The sequence below is a fragment of the Chamaea fasciata genome, unplaced genomic scaffold, assembly GCF_029207755.1.
Source record: "Chamaea fasciata isolate MVZ Bird 193981 ecotype frontalis unplaced genomic scaffold, bChaFas1.0.hap1 SCAF_11, whole genome shotgun sequence".
NCBI classification, from domain to species: Eukaryota; Metazoa; Chordata; class Aves; order Passeriformes; family Sylviidae; genus Chamaea; species Chamaea fasciata.
This window is the reverse complement of record NW_027094096.1, coordinates 18483440-18505343: the sequence shown is the minus strand read 5'-3', so window position 1 is coordinate 18505343 and position 21904 is coordinate 18483440. Positions and strand designations below refer to the sequence as shown.

General features: G+C 42.9%; 2 protein-coding genes and 3 non-coding genes across 5 annotated transcripts; 1 reads left to right on the top strand and 4 right to left on the bottom strand.

Annotated features, from left to right (window-relative positions):
- Nucleotides 1-357: 357 nt before the first annotated feature.
- Nucleotides 358-12682, top strand: RFC4 (replication factor C subunit 4). The gene is made up of 10 exons (XM_066193886.1): nucleotides 358-551; nucleotides 1129-1207; nucleotides 5625-5704; nucleotides 6892-7011; nucleotides 7884-8027; nucleotides 8313-8433; nucleotides 8877-9002; nucleotides 10574-10654; nucleotides 11567-11683; nucleotides 12473-12682. Exons 1-10 carry the CDS (start codon nucleotides 427-429, stop codon nucleotides 12566-12568), a joined length of 1089 nt encoding a protein of 362 aa, XP_066049983.1. The 5' UTR covers nucleotides 358-426; the 3' UTR covers nucleotides 12569-12682.
- Nucleotides 12683-13505: 823 nt separating this feature from the next.
- On the bottom strand, nucleotides 13506-20386 carry EIF4A2 (eukaryotic translation initiation factor 4A2). Its single transcript, XM_066193518.1, has 11 exons — nucleotides 20301-20386; nucleotides 19423-19468; nucleotides 19202-19334; nucleotides 18806-18945; nucleotides 17522-17690; nucleotides 17221-17330; nucleotides 16956-17099; nucleotides 16460-16597; nucleotides 16074-16163; nucleotides 15755-15834; nucleotides 13506-14312 (listed from the first exon to the last, which is right to left on the bottom strand). The coding sequence occupies exons 1-11, from the start codon at nucleotides 20327-20329 to the stop codon at nucleotides 14168-14170; spliced, it is 1224 nt and encodes a 407-aa protein (XP_066049615.1). The 5' UTR covers nucleotides 20330-20386; the 3' UTR covers nucleotides 13506-14167.
- Nucleotides 16252-16379, bottom strand: LOC136295579 (small nucleolar RNA SNORA63). The gene has a single exon (XR_010722703.1). It is a non-coding gene; the product is annotated as a small nucleolar RNA SNORA63 (small nucleolar RNA).
- Nucleotides 16728-16908, bottom strand: LOC136295587 (small nucleolar RNA SNORA81). Its single transcript, XR_010722711.1, has one exon. It is a non-coding gene; the product is annotated as a small nucleolar RNA SNORA81 (small nucleolar RNA).
- LOC136295589 (small nucleolar RNA SNORD2) lies at nucleotides 19022-19092 on the bottom strand. Its single transcript, XR_010722713.1, has one exon. It is a non-coding gene; the product is annotated as a small nucleolar RNA SNORD2 (small nucleolar RNA).
- Nucleotides 20387-21904: the final 1518 nt, after the last annotated feature.

Below are 21904 nucleotides of genomic sequence, written 5' to 3'. Positions count from 1 at the left end.
GGCTCTCCTGGGGGGGCGCTTTCAGAGACACCTCAGCCCTCAGGGGAAGGGAGCAGGCCCTGCCTCTGGACCGCAGCAGGTCCCACTGCACAGTGAGTTCCCTCCTCCGCCTGCTCTCGTGCAGCACTTGTTCTTTTTTGGGGGAACCCTTTTGTTCTTTATTTCACGTTCGGGGAGGCGCACTCTTCACCCGGCGCGCGCCCGCCCAAAGGCACCGCCCGCCTCGCGCGCCCCCGCCCCTTCAGGTGCCGGAGCGCGCGCAGCGTGACGTCACGCCACCGCCTCCCCTGTGGCGCCGCACGCTGTGATTGGCTGTCGGCGGGCGGAAGCGGCCCCGCCCCCGTGCGCGGGCGGGTTGGCGGGAAGGGCCGGCGGGGCCTGAGCGGGGTCGGGGGCTGAGGGGTCGTGAGGGGACCCGGCACAGCCATGCAGGCCTTCCTCAAGGGCCCGGCCTCTATCAGCACCAAGCCCGTCGCTGCCAAGGAAAAGAGCGCGGCCGGGAGCAGCGGGGAGGGCAAGAGGACCAAACCCATCCCCTGGGTGGAGAAATAGTAAGGGATGCTCTGGGGGAGTGGGGGCGCTGGCCGTGAGAGGGGAGCCGGCTGTGGGGGGTATAGAGATGTAGTTGGTGTACAGTAAAAGGAGGTCGCAGGTGTGGGCGTCCCCACCAGAGAGAAAAACTTAACTTTCCATGTTCTGGGGGAACTCCAGGACTGTGGGGCACTGTAAGTGCCCTTTGTGGCTGGTACTGAGCAGAAAACCTTGGTCATGTCAAGCAGTGTTGTTTCATGTCAAGCTGTGTTTTGGTGCATGAATGCATTTAATGCTTTGGTTCTTTGAGAAGCCTTTATCGCAAAGTGGTAAAATATTGCAGTTCTGCTTTTACAAACGTCTCAGACAGCTGTTTACAACAGAAAAGGACAAACAGCTTCCTGAGGAATTAGATCACTTCAGTAATACAGACCAGAGACATCAGACTTCCTGTTGTGATTTTGATTTCAACTACAAATTCACTGTAATTCTTCAGTACCTGATGTAATCAGAAGGAGAAATGCTGTTTTTCTCAATTTCAGTTTTCCTCTGAAACTTCATTAGCTAACACATTTTATTTAATTTCTTTTTATTTAGTCGTCCCAAGAACGTGGATGAAGTCGCCTTCCAGGATGAAGTTGTAGCTGTGCTGAAGAAGTCCCTGGAAGGTGCTGATGTGAGTGTAATGACAACATCTACCTAATCAGCATCTTTAGACAGACACTTGAGTCAGTGGTAACAAAAAATTCTCTTTTCCAACTCAGCAATGATCATTTTTACAGTGGTACTTCATGAACAGGTTAAGTGGCTTCTGTGTGCTATATCCTGTTGTGATATATGTGTAAAGCTTTTTATATTTCCAGTCCTCTAAACACTGTAGAATTGTCAGTTCCATAATGCAGTTTGGAATTTTTCTGGAAAAGTTCAAATGGTAAACTTCTTGTTGATAGTTTCAAACCTGGAAAAGCTTTTGCTGTCTCCACACTGATACTCCACCAGTACTTGTGACATTCATGTTTATGGCAAGAGGAGAAAGTTTTTCTTTCGTAGACAAGTCTGGATTGCCAGTCACTCCTAAACATTTCTAGTGATGTGTCAGTGCTTCTGTGAAACTGCTAAGCACTAAAAATTTTGGCTAATGAGAGAAATTTAATTTATAAGTGCCAGGTGTACTGCTTGGATAGTGATTCCCAAACTTCTTGGGTTAAAGTTTCCAAGTAAGTCTCTTTGGCTTTAAAAAGCTAACCATGGCAGTTGCAGTGTTGGCTTGCTTGACCTAAGGGTGTAGATGAGCAGAGCATTTGTAGTTGCATTTGTTTTCTCTTGCATTTGCTTTTGGATAAAAATTTAGTAAATATTTGGTATATTTAATGGTGATTTCTTCCAAAGGAGCTGATGTGGCGGTGAAGGGGCTGAAGACAGAAATGAAGTACACAGCCAAGAGATGGCTCTGCTTTTTTCTAAATCTGTACAATTCCTTCTTTTTTACTTCCTCACCCAGGACAATCACACTTGTGCTTCAAAAGTTGTCTGTTTTCATGGGCTGCAGCTTTGGTTTGCTCTGCAGTGATATGAGTCTGTTTCCCTCTGAAAATGGTATCTTAATCAAAGCTTGCAAAAGCAGATGTACCTTACTTGTTTGAGTGTATGAAGCCAAAATCAAACTGGTACAATACAACTGCGAAAGATTTGCACTTCTTTCTTTGGTTCCTTTCTCCACGTTCAGTTTGCTTTGAGAATGCTCTTGTAATGTGACCTTGTCAGGTAATGTTGTACCCCAGAAATCTGTGTTTCAGTAGCAATGCTGCTGGATTACAGTATTTATAGAGTTGAGGTAATTAGGAAGGAACTAACAGCAAAGGAGAAATGAGCTGCTGCCACCTATTCTGTCTGGACATATCAGTTGTGTAACATTGCTTAGGTGATGGGTTGGGAAGGTCTATTTTGAGCTACAGTTATTTAAAACCCCACAGCTTGTGGATCAGCAGTGTTTCTTGGATTTTGAGCCTAGTGCACTTGTGTTGACTTTTGGCCTCCTGAGTTGAAAAGACAAATTATAATTCCTGCTTTTGTTTAGAGGTTCTGTATTTTGCAATAGCTACCCAAACTCAGCAAGGCATTTGAAAACAAAATCATGCAAATGCTTTAAAAGATTTGTTTGGTTTTGTTTTTTTGTTTTTTTTTTTTTTTTTTTTTTTTTTTTAATTTGGACATTTTTATTAGTTTCTTGAAAAGACTCATTCTGTCAAAGAGGCAAAAGTGTAATTGAAACTCTGAGGTGGCTAATACTTACTTCACTAAGTACACATTAGTGCAGAGGTCCTTACTGAGTTTGGAGAGCTGGTGAGATCAACGAAACAGCTGTGACAGTGCTGTAGTTTGAGTAATGTGCTTATTTAAACAATAGTTTAAAATGGAGAGTCAATCCTCTGTCAATTGGCCTGTATTTGTTGGCCTTGTCTGGGGAGCTGCTAAATGGAGCAGGACTTGTAACAGCCTGTAACTAACAAAGGAATTGCGACTCCCTGTAGCCAATATACCTCCATCTGTAAGAGCACACATCATCCTGTTTTAAACTGGGGACACCAGAGTCCAAGGGGATTTCAACTGGAGAAATTGACTTTTTGTCTGCCAGGAGTGTTATTTTGTTCTTGTTTTTTGGCAAAGAAACTGAAAACTGCTCATGATATTCTTTAGTTTTCATTTGTTTCATGATGCCTTACTAACTGAAAAGAGAGTGTAGGATTATCATTGCAATTTGCATCTGCACTTGCACTGAAACTTATGGAAAGGCATCTGAGATGTGGGCTATCTGAGGTGGCTTTCCCATGTGCAGAGTGATGCCTGCAGGTATCCTGCTTACTCCTGGCAAGCGTGAAGAAATGGATAACCAGATCAGGTTGCAGTTTATTTAAAAATACTGCCACAGTTACATAAAGGATTAGGTTGTGCTTGCTGAAAGGTGGTGTAAATGCTTCAGTGAGAAACCAGCAAAAATGAGGTTGAAACAGAAGCAGTTATAAAGTTGGGGTGTAATGGAATTAGGTAACAGATTCTAATCAAAGCTTTTTTACTTGCTTATGCCTTTTTGAGGACAGTGGTGTGTGAATTAGCACAGAGGCATGAAATTATGAATCTCCTTACAAACATCCACCTCTTGTAATGTGCCAGCCTAGGACAGAGATTGGTGAATTTTCTGCTGTTATTCAGTAGTGAATTTTCAGCTGTTATTCAGTACACTTTTAATCTCTCTGGAGCTGTCGTAAGAGAGTGGGATAATACTATTGTGGCTTCTAAACTTGAAAAGGTGTTTGTTAGTAGGGGATGCTGTTTGCTTATTAGTAATTAGGAAAACAAGCAACAATTGATTGGCAGAAGGAGCAGGCAAAACTTGAAATTCATTTATTTACTAGAAATTGATTGAAGATTGAAATTCTTCTGTCTCTACTTTTAGGGTACATACACAGTTGAGTCTGTGCTCTGTGTCTTGTCTTAGTTGTTAACGTGGGATATTTGTTACCAAACTGATTGTCTCTGTTTCATTTTCTGATTATGGGTTGTGTACTCCTGCTTTTTTCTCTGCTCTTTGGATGGTTTTGGTTTTGCTGTTCTCATTCTGTCTGCATTACATGCTATATTCAGCATAGAATTCTCTAATCTAATTTTAGTTGACTCTTTAAAAATAGAGTGCTTATAAAGGGCTAGAAATCAAGTCAGACTGAGAGGTTTGTCTTTTTGCTATTGATTGGAGAGAACTTTTGGATTCTTGTTTTAAGAATGTAGAAGTGGAACATCCCCTATTATCAAAGACAGCAGTTTTAAGGTGATAATTTATAAAAGTGATTGCTTGAAATAGTAATATAGAAACCTATCACTCCTATATCAGCTGGAAAGTTTCTTGATTTCAGCCAAAATTCAGTCATGGCTTATGCATGGCTTATTTATACCATCTTTGTTCTTTGTGCTGCTCAGATGTATTTATGGAGATCAGTCATATTCCCTCTCAGCTTTTGTTTTGCTGAGCTACCTAAATCAAACTCTTCAAAACGTCACTTCTCATAAGACAGGCTTTTCACTCCTTTAATCCCTTTTCCCAGTTTGGATCTCTCATCCTTGTCTGAGGATGACCTGAACTGTGTGCAGCTCATTAGTATTAATAATTTACATCTGTATTAAAAGTGCAGTTAGGTCTACCATGTTACACAGGCTCGTACTGCTCCTCTGACAGGCAAAACAAAACCAGCTTATGTTTCATTCCATCTAATGAGTTTCAGATATCTAGCGGATACTTAGTTATGCTTCCAAATTGAGATGTTTTTGCTTTGTGCTGCTAAATGTCATCCTAAAATTATTGCTGCAGCCTTTGCTGCGCTGCTTTGTTCTTCGTGTGTCAGCATATCTCCTTAATGCAGCTGTATTTTTCATGCTGAGGTTGTTAATTAAATTATTTTAAAGATCAATTACCCTAATTTCTTTAAGAAATGGCAGTGGTCTCCTTTGAGAGCTGCGTGGCTGTGTGCAGGAGTTTTCCAGGGCTGTGCAGTGCGGTGGGCTGTTGGTGCTGTCCCTGTGGTCGCTGCTGGGCTGTGTCCGCGCTTTCCCAGCTGCAGTGCAGCCTTCCAGTGCTGCCCTGTGCTCAGTGCACTGTGCCTTATCCTCAGCACAGCCAGGCAAGGCAGCCTGGGGGGCTGAGACAGCAGAGGATAGTTTCATCTGCACTGCTGCTATTACCCAGGCTGTTTAAGGCCATTCTTGGATAAATTTGGGTGTCACTGCCATCAGAGCAGTAAGCTCTGTAGGCTCTAGTGATATCAGACATGCCCTGGGGTGTGGATATAAAAATAAATATAGATTGGAATATCAGTTTGGGTAGAACATGGGATGGTGCCACCAAATAGCACTTTTTCATGCTGTGCTATAAATGGCAGCTGTTTGTCCTTCTTTAGAGACTTAGAAGTGAAAGACTTGCCCTTATCTACTGTGAGAAATAGATGGTTTCTGTCCTGTTAGGTGCTCAGATTATCAGTAGGTTTTCCGGTTCGTGGATTTTTTTTTAATTTGCTTTTCTTACAAATGATTCCTTCTTGTTTCAGCTTCCCAATCTGTTGTTCTATGGCCCACCTGGAACTGGAAAGACTTCCACTATTTTAGCAGCTGCTAGAGAACTGTTTGGGTAAGCTAGAATCAAGCTGCTTCAATGTAATCAACTGTCACGTCTCCTAATCATGTGATGAAGTGCCTCTGGTCACTGCCTTCTCTTGGGTAGTTCCCAGCACTTTTTCAGGAATATCTTCATATTCTAATTCAGCTCTAACATAAGATTTCTTTCTCATTTGTCCTTTCACAAGTCACTGATTCCTGTTACCAGTATAGACTTCAGATTGGCAGCCATGTAACCCCCTAACAAAGAGTATGGAAAGAATATGGTTTGCATATGCCTTACTGAACTTTGTAAAGGAATTCCAATTTTTTATGGTTTATTTAGTAAGTTGTTAGCTACACATAGATCTCAAAGTGCTTCATAAAATGTCTGACTTGTAATCTCTCTGTTATGCACCATTGAATTGCGTATGCAAAGTAGTATTGGGACTCAGACTAAAATTCAGCATGTATACATTCATTAACTCACTTGTAACACTTGGGAGTTTTTGAGTAGTGAACTCAGTGATCTGTATGCAAAAAACGGATGAGAAGGTGCTTTGCTGTTATGATCAAATGTAATGCTGAATTTAATACATCCCCCCATCCTGTTTGTCCTTTTTAATCTTTGACTCACTGGTTTTTTGGAGAGAACCACTTCTACTTTAGTAGGAGGAAGACAACTCCACATTGTGAGTCCATTTTAATTACCAGCATTTAAAATCTGGTGTATTAATTGTTGGTTTGTTTTTGGGGTTTTTGTTTGTTTGTTTGTTTGTTTTAATAGAGTATAGTACTACAGGTAAATACTGCATGTCTTATAGTTTCTGGATATTTCATTCTGGTTTTACTGCTAGTGACTGTATTGTGACTTTTTACTTATTTCACATTGCTCACGGGATATAAGTAAAAAGGCTCTGAACATACGAAGCCAGCTTCCTACTTTGGTTTTTTTTGGTTTTTTTTTTTTCCTGGTTAACTGATGGAATTTTATACTTCATTGTTTTCTGTAGCCCGGGAGGAGATTCTAAAAATAGCTAATGGAAATTCATACTTAACACTTCATGATCTCAACTTAAACGTCTTTTAACAATGTTATTTAGTAATGCTGATAAAAATATTCCCTGCCATTCCAAGCAGAGCCAGAAGGCTTGTTGTTATATTTTATAACATATCATTACAAGGGTTAGCAGTTAACGTGTTGCAATAAAAATTTTGCAGGCCTGATTTATTCCGGCAGAGAGTCCTTGAATTGAATGCTTCTGATGAGCGTGGGATACAAGTGATTCGGGAAAAAGTGAAGGCTTTCGCTCAGCTAACGGCGTCTGGAAGCCGTTCAGAGTAAGTGCTGGATCAAACCCCTCCTGCTTAGGACAAAGCATGTGGTTGTTTTTGTTGCTAATATAAATGATGGGTCAGCACTGCCCAGAAGTTGGCAACACACAGCGCTTTGGCTGAGCTTTTACTTCATAGAATTTCACATTGGGGTTTTGAATACCCGGGAGGATTTTTACTGTTGCTGTTAGCATTGGAGGCAGACTGTGAAAACTCCACAAGGTCGAGACTTCTGGGTTTGGGCACTTGTTGCCTTTGAAGATGTTGTCTGACCACCATAGAAAAATTTCTTTGGATAAATTGTGCTAGAAGTTACTTCCCTAGTCCTTCTAATCTGCAGGAATTTCTACAACATGGGTGTTGGTTTCTAAAAGGATTCTGGTGTTAGGTGATGGGAAGCCAAGTGCAGGTCAAGCCATGTGTATGGACTGTGGAAAGTAGCAGGAAGAAGCTGCATGCCAAGACAACCTGGCAAAAACCAGGACTGTGTACTGAAATCAGTCTGTTGAGTATTCTTGGGAGTTTAGGGAATCAGAAAGCTTGTAAAAAGAAGAGTACATGAGGTGTTAAACGAAGCAGCTTATAGTAAGAGTATGTATTTTAGAGGATTTTGCAGTATTCAGGTGTTGGTCTTTCTATGGGAACTTAATCCCTGCCTTTATTACAAATATTAGTCTTTAATCTAAAAATAATTTTTAAAACACTGAACCTCTGAATCTGTTTTATTTTTCAAGGATGCATGCTTAAGTAAAATATTACTTGATATTTGCAGTGATTTTTCTGTTCATGTTTTTCCTTGGTTTTTTGGGTTTTTTTTTTTTCTTTCCCTTGGTCTGTTCATTTCATGTCTCCTGAATAACAGATTTCTAATTTTTCAGTGGTAAAATGTGTCCTCCTTTTAAAATTGTGATCCTGGATGAAGCAGACTCCATGACTTCAGCAGCCCAGGCAGCCTTAAGACGCACAATGGAAAAAGAATCTAAAACAACACGTTTCTGTCTTATTTGTAACTACATCAGCAGGTACACCTGGAATTTGTTGCTTATTTGGATTTGCTGTCTGGTCTGTAGTCTCTTTTTTATTTTTTCCCTGCTTAAAAGTTGATATCTAATTTTCAGTTAATAGAGATGTCACTATGTGCTTGCAAACCTGAAACAATACTTAGATTTCACTTCTAATTTTTACAGTGTTGCAGTTTTAGGGGTGTTTAAACCTTAAGGTATTTTAAACCTTTTCTGCCTCTGTTAGCTTTGTCTGTGAGAACTTGAGCCATGCACTCATGTACCACTCTCCTTCCTTTCTTTCAGAATAATTGAACCTTTAACATCTCGATGCTCCAAATTCCGCTTCAAGCCTTTGTCCGACAGTATCCAGCAGCAGAGGCTGTTGGATGTTTCTGAGAAGGAACATGTGAAAATCAGTAATGAGGTAACTTTGTGGTTGCCACGTAATTTTACTGTTTAATCCAGGGCATAATTGCATGGCAGCAAAAGAGGCCAAGTCAGCATACTTTGAAAGAGGCTGCTCAATTGTATGAAATCAAATACATAAACTCATTTATTCTTCTTCCATAGATGAGAAGAATTTTAAGTCGTCCTAAAACCGGAGAAATGTCCACCAGAGAAAACTGAAGCCAAACCACAGGGCTTTTTGTTCTCTGTTGAGTGTACTGGCATTAAACTGTGCTTCTTTCTCAAACTGCCAGCACACATTTGTGTTAGTAGAGAGGTTGTTTTGTAACTTGTGTGTTGTACTTGGCTCTGACAATCTGCTTTATGTGCTGCTTGGTGTTTTAAAGGAACTGCTGAAAATCTGTATTAGATTTTAATTAACAGTGAATATATAACTTAGCGTTTTCTGACATTTTTCAGGCAATATCATACCTGGTGAAAGTGTCAGAAGGGGACTTAAGAAAAGCAATTACTTTTCTTCAAAGTGCCACTCGCCTAATGGGTGGGAAGGAGATCACAGAGAAGATAATCACTGAAATTGCTGGGGTAAGATGTGCCTTACAGTTTCTCCTGGAATTATGCTGAAAAGCATTTTTCCACCTTTATCTGCCATTGCTCAATGTTTGGTTAAAAAAAAAAAAGTTTTATACTCACTAGTATTGCAGCATGGTAATGATATGCTATCTACCAGAATTTTAAAGACTGCCTGATTCTGTACACTTATAGCAGGTGTCTAGCAACTTCTGTAAATCATGGAAAACTGTAAAACAGTCTTGTAATTCAAACTGAAGTGGAAATAATCTGCCCATAAATGCAGACTGTTTTGGTTTTTTTTTTGTGGGAGAGTCGATTAGAACATTTTTTGGTGCTTTTCTATATTTGTGTGTGTATAAGTGTAGATCATTGCAATATTGCTTTGGAAGCACCACAGGGAAATGACTTTCAGTAGCAGCTCATTTTTTAGCTTAATGTTCACAGTGACAGTGACAAAGATCTGTGGATCCTGATTTTTAATGAAACAGCAGTGGTTTGTTCTAGAATGACATGGGTAATTCTGAGAGGCACAGGAGAAACTTGAGAGAAAATGCATTTAATGACACTTGTGTGAAGGTGTTCCTATAGCAACAAAACACCCCTGAAGAAGGAAATGTGAGATAAAGAATTGAGGAGCTGAAAAATAAATGGGCTTCAATGATGGACACACTTCCCACGAAGGTGCTGCCATTGTAGCTAATTGTAGGGGTTGGGAGGTTCTCACTTTGATGGAACTGGGGGTAATTGCTGCTTGCAGAGTTTTACAGAACAATTTTAAACAATTATCACAGTGAAGTTACAGTTCAGTTTTGTGGATCTGTAAACCAGCTGGTATCTGAATAGAAATCAGACATCTGAAACCTGGCAGAAATTCACTAATGATAGGAAAGAGAAGCATGACATTCCGTTATTGAATGAATAATGCTTGTTTAAAGCAAAGGAACCCAACTTTACATCTTCATAAAAACTTGAAGGTTTTGGTCATTCACAAATCCTGTAACCCTGGAGTGACCTTAGTACAAAAGCTTCTTAAAGAAGCTTTGAAACCAAACTGTCCAGGCACTCAACTGACAGGAATGACAATGAGTGAAAGGGAAAGGGGCAGCTCTTCCCTGCAGAGAGTGACATAATGGCATCTGTCAACTTTTTTCCTTCTGATTTATTGTCTGATCTTGTTGCATTGGGCTTTTAATGGATGCTGTTGGTGTGTCACTGGAAATAAAACCTATTTGCTGTGTTGTTTAGGTGTAGAATGGTACAGAAAGCATTGGCTGATCTAACTGTTGAAGAATGTCCTCCTCTTAGTCAGTGTCCTGAATAAGCAGTTGGATTTAGGAAGGTGACTTTGACAGTCTATTGTCATGATATGGTTTTTGTTTTAATATCACCAGTATAGGACAAATATCACAGCCTAGTTCTCACTTCTAAGATTTATTTCATCTGTCTCATATACTTGCTGGATGGGTGTGTAGAGGAATGAAATCCTGAAATGGCCTCTGCCATTAATAGTTTGTTACTGTAAGCATCAACACTGATTTTAAGTTTACAAAGTTGAAATTAAGAAATGGCACTTCTTGTTACAGGTCATCCCTAAAGAAACAATTGATGAACTGCTATTGGGCTGCCAGAGTGGTTCTTTTGAGAAACTGGAAACCCTAGCAAAGGTAGAGTTCTCTCAGTGCTTACCCTGGATTATTTCTCTCAGTCAAGGCCCTGGGAATCCTTTGTTCCCAGGCTACAGCTGAAGAACATTTGGCCTCAGTCAGTCTGGATGCACATTTGGGAAGTGTATTTTACCAGTCAGGACTCCCAGTCTTTCCCTTCTGAAGAAGAGCTGTCGAAGTTGCAAATAAATTTCCCTACCAATGTGACTCTGGCTTTCTCCTGGGCTAAGCTGATGGCATGTGGATCTGTTCAGCTGTACAGAAAAGTATGGTTGCACCAACATTGTTTCTATTTTCATAAACTACTCTCTCCCTAAATGACTTCACTGACCATTGTTCTCAATACTTGACATTTTTGTAACTGGGCACTACTGATTTTTTAAAAAGCTGGCTTTAGTTACCATGGGTTTTATTTTATTAAAAAAGCTTTGGTCTTTCAGATCTCTCAATTCCTGAGACTTGCAGTGACCATATGAAGAAAATAAATCCTAAGTAGGTGGCCCTTTAAAATGTGAAGGCTGTGAAACTGCCATCTGATGCTGTGAATGCCAAGCCCTCCTAATTTTAGAATAGGATTGGACAGGTTCAGTGGAGGTTGTTAAATGTTTTAAATGTCTTATAAAATGTCCGAGATTGTAGATTGTCAGGAGCTGGAAAAAGGTTTGGTCAGAACCACTGCTCTGTACCTGCCTTGAGGCTGCAGCCTGTCCGAGGGGCTCACACTGGGTCTGTGTCAGGCAGGATGCAGGGCAGGGCTGTGCACAGGCTGCTGAATTGTCCCCTGCAATGTGCAGCTTCCATACTAAATTGCAGTGCAGTCTCTCAATTCAGACAGAATTTTTCAAGGTTGTGTTTCCAGTTTGTGGTTTTTCTGCTGCTGAATTACTCCCATTTTCCTCTGTCCCTGTGCAGAATCTCATCAATGAGGGGTTTGCTGTTGCTCAGCTTGTAAACCAGCTGCATGACACCATTGTGGAAAGCGAAGATTACAATGACAAGCAGAAATCTGCCATAGTTGAGAAACTTGCAGTAAGTCTTGAGTTAAAAAAATCAAAATACGTTAATCTCTACAGATTGATTTTTGTTTGCACAGTCTCTCCCAATAAGTACATGGTGATGTTTTTGTTCTGAATGTTTCTTGGTAGAATGCAAACTTTTGTCCTGAGAAATTTCATGGGAAGGAATTGAAGTCTAGTTAAGTGAATTATATATCCATATAAGTGGATATATAATTATAAGTGAATTATAATTAAGTGAATCCATATTTTGTTGTTCTAGTAGATTCAATCAAGAGGTGTGTGGGTTTGGTTGTTTTGGGGTTTTTTTAATATAACGTGGGAGGGAAAATTAAGATGAGAGTAAGTCAGCACTTTAAAAAAAACTTAGGAGCTACAAAATGCAAGTTTTTGTTCTGGTGCATAATAAAGAACAAAAAAGAGAAGTTTCTGAAAAAGAGAAGTTTCATTAACTTGCTCCATTTTTGATGAAGAAGGAATGCTAGCTGTGGTGGAGGTTTTGCTAAAGTCACTGCAGCCAGGCAGGTGCTGTGGATGCCCTGCAGTGATGCTCCTGGCAGGGGCTTGCAGGGCCAGGGCCACCCCTTTGTGTGTGGAACTTCACTGTGGTGGCCTCCTGTAGGAGATGAGATGGAGGCTGGAGAGCTCATGGTTCCCAGTCCAGCTGCAGGGGGGCATGGAGAAATCTGTGCTTATTAAGAAAACAGCTGGCAAACTTCTTGTTCTCCACTGTATCCCAAGACACAGCTGCCTTAAGCGTCACCATTTTTAGAGGGTTTTCCCTTCCCTGTTCCCTCTACAGGAAGTGGACAAATGCCTGGCAGACGGTGCTGATGAATTCTTGCAGCTGATGAGTCTCTGTGCCCTTGTGATGCAGCAGCTCACACAGAACACCTGACTTCTCCAGCAGCTCTTTGTTCCAGGCATGGCTGGGGCTCTCAGAGCAGGGACCTGTGTACTTTTGTACTGTTTTTTTTCAATAAAAGGACTGCACTGCAGTTGGAAAACCTGAGGCTGGAATATGTTGTTCAATCTTTTTTGACTGGGTAAAGAGCAGTGGTACCTAATGCTCCTACCGTGCAGTTCATTGTTGTGCACTTACACATGAAAACAGATATGTCAGAAGTGAGCATATCCATACTAAAGTCTTCAGCAGCTGCAAGCACAGACGGGATGTTATTCCTTGTAGCCTATATTGGCTTGGAACACTTGACTTGGCAAAATGATCACATCCCTATAAAACACAGCCTCAAGCTGAGCCCAGCTCCTGGCAGGAGCACAGCCCACACCACCACCATCTTATATCTGATCCTTGCTGGTTAAACATGGCGAAAATTACTTCACCAGTCAACACATTGCTACTTTTATTCCATTCGACCTCTCCAAGATGTTCAGTAAAGGGTAGATGCTCTGAAGATGTCACTTAAGATTGCCTGTCATCTCACTCCATTCTTGCTCACAAGCCATTTTAAAGCTGGGCTGAGTACCTTTCAGACACAAGGTTTTGAGTGCCTGTCCCTCCTTCCTGGTTTGGGAAAATGATGCAGTGCAGAGCACCAATTATTAAGTGAGCCACTTTGGTGAGCCACTTTGATGAAAGGGTGTTTCAGTGTTAAGGACACAGGTGCAGCACCCCAGAGCTTTGTCTCACAGGGCCACAGCAGCACTTGAAGCTAACCCTGTTCTGGAATCGAGAACCATCCCTGCAGTTAATGACAATACAAGAGCTGTGGGCACAAGCACAAGGCTGCAGCAGTTGCCACCTTCAGCTCTGAGACAGCAGAGATTGCTGTCACCATCCCCTCGACCCAATAAGCAACTATTTACAATTTAAGTGAATATAGAAGTATTTTATTGAACATTCAAACTTCATTAAGACATGTGCAATATGGCAAATTTTACTGGGTTTAACCCTAACTAAGACAATAGTATGATTGCTTGCTTGCTGGGGCTTAGCAACAGGGTCCAGATCACACTTACCACTAATTAAATACTTTATTGAATAAATACATATGAAACAAAAATGCATTTTAATGCTCTTATAAAAGTTTAGAGATTTTGAAAGGCCTTTCCAATTTAATCTGAAGTGTAAGTACATACAATAAAGGAAGGTAGGCTAGTTTAACATAATTGGCTGACTTTATACAGCACTTATATCTTTTAGTCCATAAGTAAATTATTAAACGATAAAGAACATCTAATACAACCACTTCTATGGAACTAGGAAATAAATTTCTAATAAAGAAAAAATTTACAGACCCCATGACTTTCCACCCAACCCCAACAGTCTAACCCTAAAGTGGACAAAGCCAATGGCTTTCCCCACAAGAGCTCACGACAGAAAGTCGCTTCTCTTATCAAAAATCTGTATTTCTGATCCGTAATGAGCATTGAGACAAGATTCAATATATCCCCAGAGAAAGAAGCACAATGCGCGTTGTGAATCGCCTATTCAGCAACAGCGAGCACTGGATTCACAACCACCTCATCCCGGGGATTAAATGAGATCAGCCACATTCATCGGCATCTCCTCCACTGTAGTATTGTAGAAAGTCTCAATGTCTCGCAGGATCCTCTTGTCCTCTTCAGTGACAAAATTGATAGCCACACCTTTTCTGCCAAAGCGACCACCCCGGCCAATTCTGCACAAAAAGAAAACACATTTACACCCAAGTTAACTTTGCCCATCTGCTTTACATGTCTGCAAGATCCATTCTTGACTGCTGCTCTTATCTGCCATTGGCCAGTCTATGCTGCCTTTAGAGGGCCAGCTGCCACTCAAGTCACATCTGGTCAGGAAAAACCAGCAGCTGGTGCCAGCAGCACAGCAGGTCCATTCCATGGCAGGCAGCAGGGCACACAGGGTTACTCTTTGGCTGCAAAGTAAGATCTTCATTTAATGCTTGGTGCTGTGTTCTGAAGTCCTGGGTCAGCACCCTCTCTCCCCTCTGTTCAACTACGCACCCACCCCACATGCATCCACTCCCAAGAACAGAGCACAAGCTGTTATTTAACCATCAGACTGTTACTAAGTTAAATCCAATTTCAACCAGTAACATGGAACAGCACACTCAATTTCAGAATTTTAATTCAACCTAACTGTTTCCAGTGGGAAAACTTAGGGTTTGGTTTGTCGGTTTTCTATGGAGAGGAAAATTCAACGTTTTTGTTTAAGCCCACATCAGTCACTGACGCATCAGTGCTTGCGGTTTAGTTACATCCACCGTGAGCTCCACCTTCCTACCAACTGCACAATGGAGCACCTTGCCAGCAAAAACTAAATACACAGAAAGGGCTCACAAAACTTGGGGGATAATCATGACAAAATAAATAAATAAATACCAACTCGCTCTTTATTCAAACTGTGCCGCTTACGAATCCACGTCCTAAATTACGTCAACGTCGTTTCTGAGCACCATCTTGTGTCATCAACTGCTGCTATCGACTCCTGTATTTTTTTACATCAAGTAACAAAGCACAGTTTACTTAATTTAGGGACAGTCACTAGAAGCAGTTAACTAAACCTAGGGAAACAAATTGCTACCGGAAGACACACACCAGAGAGAAGAATCCCACTAAGGAGTCACCAAGAACAAACATGGCAAACACAACGTGGACACAGCTGAATCCACAAAGGCAGCCCTATAAGCTAGGACTTGTCACTGAGTAGCAGCAACTCCAGATCAGCCAGAACCCAGCTCCAGCTGACCCTGCTGTCAAGATGCTGCACCAGCAAAGGTGTCATACTTCACAGCCTACGTGACAGAAGGCAGTTGCTGGTATTTTTCCCACAACTCCAAGGTTCCTCAGTCACCACTGAACCTATTCATGTATCTAAGTTTTCCCACTGCTTAAAGTGTTCAAAAGTTCAGCTCCTCCCTTCTTTCAGAACCACTGCTGTGCAAGGCAGGGTTTTAAAGCCAATCCACAAGTGGTGTTTTATTCCCGCTAGCTCTGAGGAGTTTATGCACGGATGCCAACACCTCTGGTTAGGTAAGAACTACAGGATCAGGTGAGGAGGGTGTGTGCCAATGCCCACACTCAGCACAGCACAGGGGCCGACTGGGGGGCAGAGCCAACTGACCTGTGAATGTAGTTCTCACGATTGGTCGGCAGGTCATAATTGATAACCAGGGACACTTGCTGCACATCAATGCCACGAGCCTGCAAAGCAACACCAAGTCTTTAATGCAAGTCAGGGGCTATTTCCAAACTTACCTATCTTGGGCATTTGTCAACCATATCATTAGTTATGTACTACAACTGTGTAGTCCATAGTGGAGCATGGTCTTTTCTGTTCCAAAAAGCTCCTAACAGTTCAGGTTACAAAAACCATCACTGAATTATGAAGCTTTTGGGACAAGGCTTTAACAGGAACATGTTCAACAGAAGACAATGCTCACCAGCAAGTCAGTAGTGATCAGGACACGGCTGGACCCCGATCTAAACTCTCTCATAATAACATCCCGTTCCTTCTGGTCCATGTCACCATGCTGCAGAGGTAAAACAAAAGCTGCAATTAGTACCAATGCTCATTGGTTCCAACGCTCCAAACCGGAATATCCTTTAAAGAACAAAGGCATGTATGAAACCCAGCGTCCCTACCTGCTGTGGGAACGAAGCAGGTAGGGATAGAAAGGAAACATTTTACTTTAAGCAGGGGGAACGATAATACAGCACTGCACAGCTATATTATAACTTTCCTGCTTTTCACTGATATTCCCTCATCACCATTTTTTTTCAGTGAATACATAGCACTTCAAAAGTGATTGGAAGTCGCAATTCTTACCAGAGCTGAGACTGTGAAGTCCCTGGCATGCATTTTCTCGGTAAGCCAGTCTACTTTTCTCCTTGTATTCAGGAAAATAACAGCCTGTGTAATGGTCAGGGTCTCATACAGATCACAGAGAGTATCCAGCTTCCATTCCTGCACAAAACAAAGATCATCACACAAACTTTAAATGAGGAAAAGAACTCAAACACAAGAACTGATTAAGCATGTTCTGGCACACAATTATATTCAGTATAACCAGGAAACTAATTCAAGTTTTTGCATCAATTGTTGCACCAAATCTTCAGACACAGGACACTGGACATTAAGAAAGAGGTCCACCCTAGTCTTTTTCGATCTAGTGCATAGTTTTTCTCCTTCCTGCATTTACTCTACTAGCATTATTGCAGAAACCAAAGCAAAGCCTTGGTTTCCACAATTTTAGCACAGCGCTTTAACAAGAAGGTAAAAGAACCTAACTCCTCCTGCCAGAGCAAGTATAACCAATACCAACCTCTCTCTCAACATTAATGTAGAACTGCTTGATACCCTCCAGAGTCAGTTCTTCCTTCTTCACCAAAATACGGATGGGATCTCTCATGAACTTTTTGGTCACTTCCAACACATCCATTGGCATTGTAGCTGACAGCAACACAACCTAAAATATATTGCTCTATGTTAGTACATACACAGTACAACAATTTTCATTTGTACAATTCATTTCTCAGCCACACTACAACCAAATCTGCATGCATTTTACCATGTAAAAGCTTTTTCACCTGGATGTTTGTGCTTAGTTTTTGAAAGATCTCATAAATTTGATCCTTAAATCCACGGCTCAACATTTCATCAGCTTCATCCAAAACAAACATTTTGATCCATTTTGGTGCTATTAGAAAAAGAGAAGCATCTCATGAAGTTCCAGAAATACACAATCCTTTAGAAACATCATGCTTCTGCACTATTAAGCTTTCCAGCATAACTGTCTACAGTGACAACAATTACACTATAAAGCTCTTAGTGGGTATGAGGCTTTCACTGATAATTTATTAGCAAGAACAGAGTGAGATTGATACTTACAAAGGTAGCGCCTGTTCAACATATCAAACACACGGCCTGGAGTTCCCACCACGATGTGTGGAGCCTCAGCCTGGAGCTTCTGCATCTCATTGCGCACATTTGTGCCACCAATACAAGCGTGGCATGTTGCTCCCATGTAGTCTCCAAGGGCCAGGATTACCTTCTGAATCTAAAATAGAACCTTCCATTAGTAGTTTGTAGGACAATAAAGCTTCAGCCCCATTATCGCTGGCTTTTATGGACTTTGGAAGCCAAGACATGAAACGGACTATGGAGCTCTTGGGACTGAGAGCTGCTAAAAAGACTTTGCTGAACTTCACAGAAGTTGCTACCTAGAAACCACAAGGCAGAGGACAGTTCAGTTACATTTTTGTTCTTACTGATGGAACTTGCTGATTTAAGTGACTGCCATTAGACAGTTACTAAGCTGAGAGCAGGACCACCAGAACTGAGCTCAAGCTCTCAGCTGCTCAGTCCAGCATGGTATGTACTCGGGACATTCCTCTGCGAATACTCCCCAAGGGCACCACTACAGGCCAGGTTTCAAAACAAGTCTCACCTTAACACTTTTAGAGTAGAACTAAGGCATAATGTTGTGATCAAAGGCCCTTATTCCAATGGGGTTTTTTGTCTTCTGTCTGATTTAGTATGTTTAGCTTTACCTTGAAGAACTGCCACCTAGCACTGGCATTTCAGTATAGTCTAATTGAAAACAATTCAAGTTTTCTACTTTAGAGCCGGTTCAACGCTCAGTTAAGACCCCACATTACTGATACACTTATCCTAGAAATTCAAGTATTCTTAAAGTTATTACCACACACCCACTTAGTGTAACAGAATACCAAGCCTTAAAAGTGAGAGACATGCAATTATGTTGTCATGAAAACATACGAAGATACAAAACCATTTAAAGTAACGAAATGTGCACTGCAGTTTTCATGTTGCACAACTGCATTAAAGTTTAAACAGCTTCAAAACAAGTAAATTTTTGTTTCCACTCAGAACACTGTGCTTTAGTAATTGTGTTTTTCTGCTGAAGATGCTCCCTCCTGCACCCCTGCCCCAGCACACCCTCTATGTGCTTTAACTCAGCTATTCAAGGAGGCAGAGAATGTGTGGGACAGAAGCCAGTTTTGTAGCCCCCATTACTTCACACAAAAAGGGTTCTGAATGGATATTAATTACAGCCCCTTAAGAAGTCTGGTAATGTCTCACAGTTGTGAAACCTGAAACCTATGCAACACACAGTTTTTTGGTTTTTTTTTTAAACTACACTATCAATACCTGTTGAGCCAGTTCTCTGGTAGGGGCCAATACTAGTGCCTGGGACTCCTTGAGATCAATCTCCAACTGCTGCAGGATGGAAATAGCAAATGTGGCTGTCTTGCCAGTACCTGACTGAGCTTGAGCAATCACATCATACCCTAAAAAAAGTAGGATACACATTTACTGCTCCCACACGGGTCAATCATGTTAGTTTCACTCAATTCCCCTTGAAGTAAGTGATCAGTACTAAAGAGTTCTCTCCATTTCAGGTCAGTCCCGAAAGATGGTGTACCATCATATCACTTGTTCAATGAAGATTAAAAATAGTTATTACTGCCACTAATGAAACAATATATGCATTTTACAATGCTTTCCTGATTACTTAATGTTGATATTAATGAATTTACTGCATACCTTTGATGCACGGAATAATAGCTCTCTGCTGAATAGCTGAAGGCTTCTCAAAACCATAAGCATAAATGCCCCTTAGAAGGGATTCTTTTAAATTCATATCATCGAAATTGTCAACAATCTCATTCCAATTGCTCTGCAATAAAGAAAGAATAATAAAAAAATAAATCCAATACCCCTGTTCACCAGTGATTAGATTCTCAGGTCAGTTACTAAGCGCTCACCTCGATGACACCATCGGGCTCCATTCCCTCTGGGCCGCCATGGTCTCTGCCATGAAAGAGAACACACTGTTAGCACAGAACTGAACTGACCCCTCGGCTGAGGAAGCGGCTAAACCCGCAACAGATCATTCCAGCAGGTGCTCTGACCTTCTGCCAATGGACAAACTTCTACCCCTTTTCCTCAGTGGCCTGGGCGCCACAGCAGCCCGTGCCCGGCTCCCGGGGCCGAGCCCGACGCCGCGGGAATGGGCGCACCGGACGCGCGCTCCCGCGGCGGCGCGCGGGGGGGGGGGGGCGGGCGCGCTCACGGCGCTGCAGCGGATCCCCCCGCCCCGCCCCGCCAGGGAACTCTCGCGAGAGCTCCACCCCTGGGATTGCGCAAACCGGGAGCTGCGGGCGGACGGCGCCGGGCGATCGCCCGGGGGGGGCCTCCCCCTCCCCCCTCTAAAAATGTAATGGTCGCGCCCTCAGCGCGGCCCGAAAACCGGGGCCGAACCAATGGCGCGAGGGAAAATGAAAAAAAAAAAATCCACAGAAAGGCATTTAAACACTTACATTACAACACAGCTGTATACGATTTAATTTCGAAAAAGTCCTTTCAAGGGCTGATTGCATTGCGAAGAAAGCCAGTAACGAAAATCGAGCCCCGAGGACTAGCGCTATACCGTTGCTGAACCGCGAGCAAGGGGAGCGCAGGGACCGAAACGTCTAGAACGGGAGGGGCCAGAGCGCAAGGCTGATTGCCCACAGCACCCTGCCGCCCCCAGGGCTCTCCGTCTCCCACCCCTCCACCTCTTTCGACATTTCCTCCCTCCCCGGCTGCCCCCGCATAACCCACGAACCCCCGAATGAGGGAAGAGCCCAGGCCACCGCCATACCTGCTATAATCCGCGGAGCCCCCTGACATGTTCCGATCGCCAGCTCTGTCCTCAACTGAAAAGGCAAGCCCTCCGCGGCGCCCGCCTTATATACCCGCCCTGCTGCCGGACTCGTTGCGCTCTGCTCTGCGCATGGATATATATCTTATGCCGCACGCAAAAAAGCACGAATCCCTCCGGATTAAGCCCTCTGTCCCCAGAGATTCCCGTTACGCGACTTTTTTTAGTTAATCCGAAGGCTGTGAATGAACTTCTGGGGTCTACGAGGTTACGTGGAACACAGAACTACTTTTTATGTCTGATCGCGGAAGAATATTGCACCATTGAGTGCGTCACAGCGCCCCACTCTTTCCTCCCTCTGCCTCCCCTTCCCCCCCGCGCGCACGGGGTTTCCCGTCCGGTCCCTGCTGCAGCGCGGGGCGGGAGGGGGCAATGGCGGCGCCCGCTTGGCCGGGCCGACGGCACCGCGGGCGGCCCTGCGGCTGGGGCGGCATCGCGGCCCCTTTTCTTGGCCGCCTTTTCCCCACAGCGTTGGTTGTTTTTAAAGCCCCGGAGTCGGGGGGACTGACAGGAGAGATAAAGAGGCTTCCTCGGGCGGGGGCCGGTGGCCGCGCATCCGCCCCAAACGCACACAGAAATGGCTCCCGCCTCCTCCTCCTCCCTGACAGGCGAAGCACACGCCGAGCTCTCCCCCTGTGCTCCCGGAGCCGGGGCAGCCTTGGTCATGGGGGGCAGCGCTGGGAGCTCACGGAGAGGCCCTAAGGCGAGGGGGGCAGATGGAGGCGCCTCTGAGGACTCACGCCCAGCGCAGGCCGGCGGGTCCGTGGCTGAATCCCGCAAACTTGTCCCAAGGCGCTAAGGGTGGATCATTCCTGAAGGGGATGCGGGAGTATTTGTAGGGGGCGGGTTAGGTGGTCCTCGGAGTGCTGCCCAATGCACGGTGCTGTGATGTGCTGCAGATCGCAGTACAGCCGTGTCCACAAAAAAAACCCTGTCAAGAATGATTTAAAGGTTAGTGCAGCCCAAAATAAGGCACTACGAAAACTGTTACTGTGCAAACCGATTTCATGATTATGCCCGATGCTTTCATACTGTGGTAGAAAAAAATATCAATCATTTTAATACTCTTTTCAGGTTTCACAATAATCTATTCATCAGTATTATGGAGGCAAGTAGTATCAATTATAACCAATAATTTTGTGCCAACTTTGTGTGGTTTACGTGTATCACTTTGCAATCTGTTTCCATAGTGATTATGTATGAAGAAATGGAGGCAGTGCTTGAAAAACTCAACCCTTTACTTGTCTAGAATATTGTAAATTGTCTAGAACCATCTAGAATATCCATAAAGGGAACTTCTCAAAGACTGTATATACTTTAAATCTTCCTATAGCATCATTTGCTGGCGCAATATTACCTGTAGAAATAGTACAACCTACCACTATCCCAGCAAAATTATATAAATGCAGCTCCACTGTCAGCCCATCCTAATGCTTTCAAGTTCTTTCTTTCCACCCCTGCTGGGTAGAAAATATTGAGGATATTTCTTGTGTTTGCAGCTCAGATAGACACACAGCAATAGCCAGAGGCCTTTTAAATGACTG